Genomic DNA, 10,180 nt, shown 5'->3' with positions numbered 1-10,180 from the left:
TGAATTTTGGAAGTGTCATTATGCACGGGCTCACCGAAAATCAAGGAAAGTAAATAGAAACCGCGCCTCCAAAATCAGGACATTAATTATTTGAATTCAGCACACTGAGTTAGTGCATTGGACTCGGGTGGAACGTATAGCAATATAACTTTTACTTATTTTTGTAATAGTGCCTAAAGGTGCACCATAAGAAATCTCAAGGTTTCTTTTTAGGGAACTAATTTGATCATATTAGTTGATTGCATATTATTTACAGACTTTAATGTAGAAGTTCTACTTCCGCCAACAATGACACTGTGCGGGATTGCTTTATTTTAAAATCCAATCGCGATGTCCTTTACAAAGCAACGTTGGCTCCAGCTAAAATTGCCGGGTTTGTGATGGTGATATAAACCAGAACCACTGTTTAAATAACACTGCCAGCTTTGAGTTCACTTTCCTTGACGCTTGCCGCATTTGAATGGGTCCCTTAAACCAAAACCGGATTTCAGTAGGAAAAGAACAAGTACAATACCAGCTTATTAGAGAGAATGCGCACTGAGCACAATCTGTATTTTATTTGAAGCTACATCATTCTGAACATAGTAAAATCTTTGGCATGTAGCGGCGATTCATTATGTAGTCTCTCTATATTTCTGAACAAGTTCAGAAAAGACCGGGTTCACATAAAATCTCTAAACCTGACTGACATTGACTAAAACAATTAACGACAACATTGAAAACGAAAGGGATAAAATCTCGGTCAAGTAGGGATCGCTAGACATCTCCTTACCTGAAATTAAATATATACAACGCCATAATGTGTTTGGTTATATATAATCTTAAAATGCTTGAATTATAATTCAGTCCATATAGATACACGCAGATCGAATTTAAATAGCACCTGTCACAGTCCTTTATTTCAATAGAATAAAACGGAACAACTTCAGTCACTCTCTTCCTTATCATCTTGAATTGTTGTGGTGGAATGATTGTAAAGTCCCTGGGCCATTAGATGGAGAGCCAAGCTGTTCTTCAGACCACTGGCTTTCTTGATCTTGGCCCTCTTGTTCTGGAACCAGATTTTGATCTGGGACTCGTTCAGACTGAGTTCTTGTGCTAAAGTTTGCCGCCGCTGCTCGGTGATATAGCGGTTGGTCTGGAACTCGGCTTTGAGTCTCTGCAGCTGCTCGGCTGTGAACGCTGTCCGCGGCCGCTTGTCCTCCTTCTCGCTCTTCTTCTTCTTCAGTTTTCGAGTGCGGGGACCTGGGCAAACCACGGCAGGGAGAGAGAAGAAACAAATGGTCACGCTTTCATTGTTCTCCTTTAAGCTAGAACCGTTCAAACGTTTCAGAGGGCCGCACGGTTAAATGTGTGGACTAAGAATTCATAGCCTCCTTTAAATAGGCGGCCATATTTTTCGTATTAAAATTAACAAAATGGCGCAAAGTACATTTCCCACAATAGAACAATGCTGCTACAAAGAAGCAACATTCCATGTTATGTTTAATTCTGCACCTAAGACCATACTCCAGTGTGCCATTTTACCTTGCTGCCTCTGTATGTTACATCCTTATGAACGTACGGTCTTTCAGTGTATAAAACTTCATCCCCATTATAAAGGGTGAGCCATTTTTATCTGATTAGCTCACCACTGGTTATTGGATATAAAATAGTGCAGATAAGTTGCTACGATTGCATTTTTTTTACGGAGGGATATTGAGGTGACCCGTATGCAAAATATTAACATTCCTCTGAGGCGAAAATGGACAAAATCAAATAATTGTAGCCAGGACACTCCACATTCCCTAATATTCTTGAGCGGTAATCAAAGATGAGTTTGTTTGTTTTTTTTATTTTCAAACACACGTGGATATACGGCTGTGCCAATACACGCAATGAATTAATGTCCCCGCATCTACATGGGTAAAAGGTATCACCTTTTTAATTATAAACAAGACACAATTTGGGAATTTGGGTGAGCTTAACAAAGCAGTTCAATTTCTGAACTGAGAGTGCTTCAATTTCCAATAAACGTTATGAATATTTATTTGGCCTACTGCTTTCTGCTTATAATTGCAGCTAAAGTTTATGATAAAGCGGTCGCGTTAAATTAGGCCAGTGCCTTCAGACTGCAGATTTTCAGACTTTAAAAAATGTAAAATACAATAGAAACATGCAGCGAAAAGTGTTATTCCGTGTAAATTGTATAGAATATCGTGCTCATGCGATATAAAATGGGGCATTATGCGGCTTCCTTCTTGCGCGCGTGTTGCCGTCAAATTCCAGGTAAAGCCTAGATTACGATTAAACCGCTGATTTACAACATATTTGTCTTGGCTAATCCTGTCATAGCAACTTCCATATTATATATCTTTATGGTAGTAATATGAGATTATACAGTGAAATGAGAGTAAGACGGTGGGATATAAAAAAGATAAATATATGACCACAGTATTAAGAACACCAGCAATCTAAGTGTCCCGAATTTTGTGATTAGATTTAATACGGTCAGCTGGTCGTCAGAACGCCTTTCATTCGTGTCATACTCAGTGAGGAAAGAAAATTTTAAGAACTCAGAAAAAAATACTACATCTATTGAAAATCATGCCCAAACTGCGCTTGGCAATCTTAATACAATCATTTTACTACTTGATTGAAAAGCTAAAAAGTGACGTTTTGCTAAATGTTTAGCCTGACAACTCAATCAATCAATCAACTAGTCAATCAAGCTGGCTTTTCTTAGTTTGAAGAGCTCGATGCCATGAATAGCTCGGTCTACACGGCTTGGACAGAGAAAGTTATAGGATCGCTTTCACCCTGGAGCAGGAATCTCTGCAGCTCTCTACCTCTCATAGTCCTCGACCAATTAGCCGAGAGCGGGCAAGCCAGGCCTCGGCACACAAGCCAATGCACACAACATTCGCTCAGGTTTTTTGTAAACTTGTGCATGAAAGTAGACACCGAATGCTTCCCCAACCGGGGCTTTTCCAATTCTTGTACCTCATAGGAATGTTATTTATGACTGACTGTGCTATTTATATCCGGATGTGATGCCCTGCCGCTCTTGGGTATTACACCGAGCGTGTGAAAGTCGTCCGTCTCTTACTTTCAAGTGATTTTTTTTTGCTTGCGAGAGGCCTCAGTAGACCAATGTTAGGCATATTTTAATAAATGAGAATTAATAAACACACTAAGTAGTTCGACTTATTTTTAAATGAAACTGTACGGATCCCAACACCATCAGAAATAGCATTGACCGGCATGGGTTTTTTCTGCCAGCAACATATGCTAAAAATACAAAGATAAATATATTTCTAGTCTGGTTTATTGTGTATTATTCAGATTATTACTTGAAATTTACTAAATTACAAGATATTTTTAATTGAAGAACGTCATGATAGGGAACTGAATTAGTTGTCTCCCTATTACCAAACACTTAGGCATTCGAAGTTTTAAGTGATGAGTCCTATGTTTTGTGAAACCTATCACATCTTCTGGATCCTGCCAGCTCAGTTTTTGGTTAACAGCACGGTCAGATTGTAGCTGCACTGACAGTCCTGTATGCCTAACAATCCCTGGCTTCGAGGCTTGTAATGCTTTGATCAACATCAAGGCCCAAAACTAACTTTCGCTCCATGGCGCAGTTTTACAGTTGTGTTTGTCGGCTGCTAAACCGTATAAGTAACTGCATGACTTTTGGGCTAAAACACTGATTATTTTCATTTCTATCGAAACTTTCTCTATCCATTTTACGGTCGTGACTCTCAAGTGTCTTGTGAATGTCACATTTCGGTTAGAAAAATAATCGATAAGCCCGTGTGGGTACCTCGCTAAGGAGCAGTTGCCTGGTTGAAAATTGCTAGACGCATCACTGTTAGCTTCTACAGATTCTTGCTTTTGCTAAATAAAGTAGCCGCTCGTCTTTACACATATGCATAGCTACAATTTTACATCGAACAAAATAAGTAGCCAGTTAGTTGGATTTCTGTTGTTCAAGCACATGATTTTCTTGCCCGTGTTATAAGAACTATGAAATGTCTTACCAGAAGAGGGTCTGTCTGAATATCTAGTGCAATAAACCCAGGCAGGCCACATTAGAGATGGTGCTGATTTGATTCCATCATTGTTAGATATAGGTTCTGCATTGGCGCCCACAAGCATAAGCGCGGAGCCAGTGTTTTCCGCGTACTTTGCCGAGTTAGTTCCACTGCCTTCGCTTTGCTTTGGTTGGGACTGCTTGGAGGGCTGAGAGGAGCTGTCAGTACAGTCTGAATTCGGGCTCAAACTCGAGGCGTTCGACGGCCTGCTGAGCGGATTGACGTTTTCTCTGCCCGATGTCTGCGCCCGGTCCCTATCCTTCTTGCACCCGAAGTCCGGCCTCAGGATATTGTCGATGAAGAAGTTGGTGTTTCTGTGCGGCGGAGGCGGCGGCGGCGCCGCGGCATGGGGCTGTATTTGGGGAGACTGAAAAGGGGGCGAGAGAGAAACGCTCTCCCCCTCGCTCGACTCTCGACTCTCCACGCGATTGTTTTGATCCTTCTGCTCTTCCATAGTTCGAGGGAACTGTCAAATGTTCGCCGACTATGTCCCCCACCCAACCCCTCCCCCCCCCCCCACCCCCCCACCCCTCCCTGACTGGAGTCCAAACGAGAGAAGCCAAGCACCTTCACTGGCGGACTCTGGGGCAGCTTTTTGTTTTGTTTTCCAGCTCACTTTTTGCAACGACAGCTGCCCTAGGTGCTGGGCATGGCGGGCGGCTCGGGGTGGGTGGGTGGGTGGGGGGGGGCACGCTGTTATTGGGAACCTCCACTTTACATACTTACGATGCCATGCGAGGCTGGCAGTGCCCTGGTCTTTGTCGGCAGTCCGTGCCGATGCTCTGACACCGCGGAGCTTTGCAAACTCCTAAATCGCCGCGGCTCCCCGGCACTTTCTCCACCACCGGAAGCACGTGAGCGGCGGGGCACGTGCGACCGGCCAATCAGCGCTCGCGGCGTCAGTTCCCCGGGGTGATCGCCTAGTGACAGCGGCGAGCCGGACCAATCAGAGCCCCGGCGTCGCCAGATAAATCAAAGGGCAGCCCCAGGCTGCTGTGGGAGTGAGCGCGGGGCAGAGGAGATCCATGTCCTGGGCTCCAAACCCCCGGCAGCAAAAGGCGGGGGGAGACTAGGAGAGGGCACAAACACACAAAAAAAAAACACCCCAAACTGGTCAAACCCCAAACTTGATTTTTTTCTTTCTCTTTTTAAACTCACCCCCTCCCTCCACAAAACAAAAACAAAAATCACGAGGAGTTTTAGCAAAGTTCATTCTGAAACATTTCAAACAAACTAGGTTTCATTACCCGGGATATAGCTAGCACACTAATTACAAGAGAAGCAGAATGCTTTATTGTAACTCAAAGCACAGTGAGTACCAAAGTTGCTGTGAGATTTTTCTACATAAACTCCTAGTATATTTCAACGCACCTACGTTTGTGATGCAGTGACAGTCGTAATTTGCAACTATAATTTGCATCTATGTATCTGTTTCTCTGTATAGAATAGTGTGTCTCCAGGCACAAACAATTGCATTTTGCTTTGTTAATGATGAAATTTTGCACTTCATTTCCATATATTCCCTGCCGTCGTTCCTTTCGTTTTATTGGTAAAACTACCAGCATCTAGTGGATTATTGATGCGCACTGTTGTATTGGCAGCTGCAGACAAATAGGACTTCGTTAAGTTTTGGATGAAGATGAGGTAGGAATCCAAAAAATATGATGTACCCCTTCGAAACTGTGTCACCGAGTCGTGAGAAATATTTAAGGCAATGTGTGTTTCAAGTTAATGTGTATACGTTTTGTATATCGAAACAAAGTGAATAAATTCGCAAGATGCAATGTAGTAATGCAAAGCCACGTAGACCATATCTAGGAAATAAGGTTGTATTAGTATTACTATTTATGTTGGTCTTGAGAGAATTTTAGAATCAATCAATATTAGTAAAGTTCTACGTATTATCTCATAAATATTGTTAGTGGGCACTTTATCCATTTTTTTCTAATACAGTAGAAATATCTATTGTCTTTAAATCTGGGTTTCGGTTTATTTAAAGAGGAACAAATCTTAACTTTTTTTATTTTTCAACAGTAAACAATACCCTCCCATAGAATTAATACCTCACAAAGAATAAACGCATTACCATGTTTGTTTTGGATCGACGAAATAGCTGTACCCAAACAATGAGCCAGTAGTTGTCCCCAGTGTCACTACAGCAAGGAATGCAATCTCAGTGGCGGGGTAATGGCAGATATTCTGTACGCATACAAATAATTTCAGAATAATGGAAGAGAAAATTTCACGATCCGTGTTGTAGCATACATCTGTGGCTAAACTTGCGCACGTTTTGGTGAAATTACGATTGATAATAGTCTGAAAACGATCATCTGTCAACCTAGTTTTAGTGAAACACCAGTTATCAACTAGGATATCCTCTACAAATATATTCTTGACGCAAGTTGTATTTTCATTTGGTAAAAATATACGCTGGCAAACTGCATGTCTCCAAAAATGAAGCCAAATCGTATGTGCGTTGTGTTCTCTGTATTTAGTTTCAATTATACATAGGGTAAATCATGCTGCAAATATTCTTTCTTCATTTAATTAAACCACTGTGCTAGTTATAAAACCAATAAAGTTTTAGAAATATCCCAGAAAGTTAATCATTCTAAGCAAAAGGAGTAATGTGAAGCAAGCATAACGGCTAAATAATCATTGCTGCAGTTTGAAAGTTTATATTTTTAAAAAAGTTAAATATAAAATAACCCTGAAATCGTGCACCATTCTTTAAGGATAGAAAATAATGAAACTGCTGTCTCGAAGAAAAACAGTAACCAGCAATTACAGTGGTGCTGTTTTAATAAAAAAAAACAGCTTCCTTTGGAACCAAAGGTTTATTTATATTTAAGTTAGCAAAATTGAAATCTTTATCCCAAAAGCGAGTCTGGGTACTTAATTAAATTCTAATTACGACACTATCAATATCCCATTTAGCCACGTAGCCATTGTTGGATTCAGTCCTTTTCATGCAGTAAATGGAGTATCGGTGGCTTATCTCGACTGCAAGAGACGCCTTGAGAAGCGCTGCAAAAGATAATTTATAGGTTTTAATTACTCTTCATTCCGCCTGATCAGCTTGGCGTTCATCACATGTGAGTGAATAAAATCTGGTCAAAAGCACTGTCAGTATTCCCTGGCAAGACGCTTAATCAAAGTAAGCAGGGCGATATTACACGCTGAGAGATCCTAAACGTAATTTAGAAGCTGCTGATAAAGCTGGTTGAATAATGCTCCAGCCTTTTGAGACACCATTTACAGAAATGACTTTATTGACGGCTTAACGTCGGTAATTCATTTTACCTTTCATGTATTGGAGCTTTGATTTGTTACAGTAATGGGATGATAAATGCACAGGTGGCGTATAGCTTTTATTATTGAATATGATACACACACCCATTGCAAATCCTGTACACACATCCTCCAGCTAAGGAAGGAGCAAACCAAGTTGGGGGAAATTACACACAGTGGCGCCTTGAAGGAAAAGCCTCCAGTTTTGTTTCATAATATAAAACCTCCGCGATTTGTCAGATGATTTACTCTTAAGTGCGAAAAATACAAAATGTACATTATAGGTTCCAAGTGAGTGTGTTTGTCTCCATGATAAAGTGGAACATACTTTGCAATAAAAACTAGGTTATGCAAGGCACGTAAAGTAAATCACTGCTCAGAGCAGCAATCCGAAAACAGGGAAAATATTTTCTTTTTTTCTAATTTGATATCTCACCAGCGTTTTCTCCTTGTGAACCAGTCTGTTGTGACACTGAAATATACAGCTTCTGTGTCCAACATATCTAAAGGTCGTGATCAAATCACTTTCGGCTACTTCTTGAAGGACGTAAATGAGTTGTTCTCAGACAATGGATTTCATCGCTCCTACAGCGAATCGGTGACCAAGGGTTTTGTTTGAATTGAATACGAATAGATTTCTTCCACAAATGCCCCATTCTAATTAGGAGCTGTAAGGTCAAGCTGTACACATTCTATGTCCCTAACGCTAGACATCGGAAATGTGTGGGGCAGCAAGTCATTACCTGCCGATCCTTTCATTGCAGTAATTCAGTGCTGATCAAATGATTTAGTACCAATTTGTAAAGGAACGTTAGCGACGTCATTAGTTTAAGGAATTATAATAACGTGTCCAAGCAATCAAATGCCATAGCTCATACGAAAGATGTTTTTAAAAAGTTTGAACAATGTTGATATGTTTAAGTGGCATCGTGCACGGCGCTATATTCTTTGGGCAACCTCTAAATTTGTTAACAGCGGAAAATTACTGCCACTTTGGCAGTTTTTACTAAGAATGGATCAGTGAGTATGCACATTTTTAATTATTAGGATCACGGCAATCAAGTCGCCATTTTTCTTTTACTTTCGAACTTCTCAAACAATACCTTTTAGTATTTATACTAGCTTTCTTAGTAAGTTCAGGGTGATTTAACATCATTATTATGCTGTTCCTTTCACTTTAAATTGCAACCTACCAAGAGGATTCAGGCCTTTATTAGGACGGGAAAAAAGCTCCCTAGAAGTGGAAACTGCCCAAAGCTCAGGTCGGACAGCATCCAGCAGAAAGTCCACTCACATCGCCTTGGACATGAAGTGTCACGTGCCATGGTATGTGAATGTGATGGCTGTGGTCACTGACTCCACATCTGAATAGAATGTGCAGCTAACGAATCATTTAACTGCCTGTCGAAACGCAAACAGAACGTTATACCCGGGACACCCTCACTCAGTGCATTCAAATATCAACTTGCCATATGCATCAATTTTTCCGAAAACAATAAGTCTAGAGGTAAAGAAGTAAAATGAGATGCCATATCTAAGACGGAATATCTGAAAGGTATGTAAGCGATCTTGTGGGTTATGAGGAGGAGATGAACTTGCTTGTCTATTACAAGTTGGGACGTCCGCCCCTTCATGGTGCTACTGTGCATAAACGTGAATGGAAAATAAACATTCAGGGAACTACACAAAACAAAGGCATTATTTCAGCCCCACGCCCGCCCCACCCCTAAAAAATCACTAAATAATACGCTGCGTTTGTGAGGCACAGTAATCAAATTGAAATGCACGTCGGTCAAAATGTTCGAATTAAGAGAATCTCTGCTTTGATTATGCAATGTGATCTTAGATTGTACAGAAGACATGCCAAGTAGTTTGTTGACCTCCCTAAAGCAAAACAACAAATACTCCAATGAGTTGGAAGTGGTTGACTTGGTTAGATTATTACTGGACTTAAACTCGAACCTGCTTAAAATGACTACGAAATAAGTTTTGGCCGTGGATATTTCTAACGTTATACTCGTCACAACGAGCACTATTTAGTCTCTGAAATAGTTTATCGAGTAAAATGCATGCCCAAAATTACTACCCAGTATGAAAGATAAAGCAAGCGAAATTAAAGACGAATGAACGGAAGGAAAGGATAATTATAATATTCGCAACTCGTAAACTGCTATAATTTTTAAGAAATGGCCATTTTAGTCGAAATTTCTAGCGCATTTCAAAAGAACTGCAAGCAAAGCTTCAAACTTTTTTTAAAAAATGAATTGTTAAATGCATTACTTCCTGGAAATAAAAAAAAGAGTCCTTCTGTGATCAATGAGAAAAAGCCTGTGTTGGAGGAGACTTTTTCATGATGTAATTCTGCTGCGGCCCAGCGGCAGCCCAGGGAATTAATCATCTCAGTTATTTGGTACATGAAGAACATATCGCAAATAGCTGCAGGCCAATATTCTCACTTTCTTCTTTTATATATAACACACAATGCAGAAAGTGTTGGGGGCCTTTTTATGCAGAAATTCACCGAAAGCGGGTGGCGCTTCAAAGGTGAGTCTACTAATCAAGCGAAGTAACTGACTTGGGGGTAGAGGGAAATCAAAAAGGCAAGGCTTTATCCAATTTGTTGTGAGAGGTAATTTACAATCGGAAAGTATTTTCTCCGACCGCCGCAAAACTTTGATGCTTAATAATAGGGTCCCTTTTCTTTTTATCAAAACACGCCCTTTCCTGTGTATTTAACGAGACAGGCGGAATGCCAACCGTATGTTTAAAAAAATGGCATTCCTCACCGTATAACCCTGAGGCAATTTGTG

General features: G+C 40.6%; 1 protein-coding gene across 1 annotated transcript; it reads right to left on the bottom strand.

The window, feature by feature from the left end:
- Positions 1 to 406: 406 nt before the first annotated feature.
- On the bottom strand, positions 407 to 4,755 carry en1a (engrailed homeobox 1a). The gene is made up of 2 exons (XM_043694589.2): positions 4,026 to 4,755; positions 407 to 1,245 (listed from the first exon to the last, which is right to left on the bottom strand). Exons 1-2 carry the CDS (start codon positions 4,531 to 4,533, stop codon positions 926 to 928), a joined length of 828 nt encoding a protein of 275 aa, XP_043550524.1. The 5' UTR covers positions 4,534 to 4,755; the 3' UTR covers positions 407 to 925.
- Between the last annotated feature and the right edge of the window lie 5,425 nt (positions 4,756 to 10,180).

The sequence above is a fragment of the Chiloscyllium plagiosum genome, unplaced genomic scaffold (genome assembly GCF_037043375.1).
Source record: "Chiloscyllium plagiosum isolate Xiang-an unplaced genomic scaffold, Cpla_swu_hap1 HiC_scaffold_7, whole genome shotgun sequence".
NCBI classification, from domain to species: Eukaryota; Metazoa; Chordata; class Chondrichthyes; order Orectolobiformes; family Hemiscylliidae; genus Chiloscyllium; species Chiloscyllium plagiosum.
Note: the sequence above shows the minus strand (reverse complement) of the source record. Positions and strands in the feature narration are given on the sequence as shown.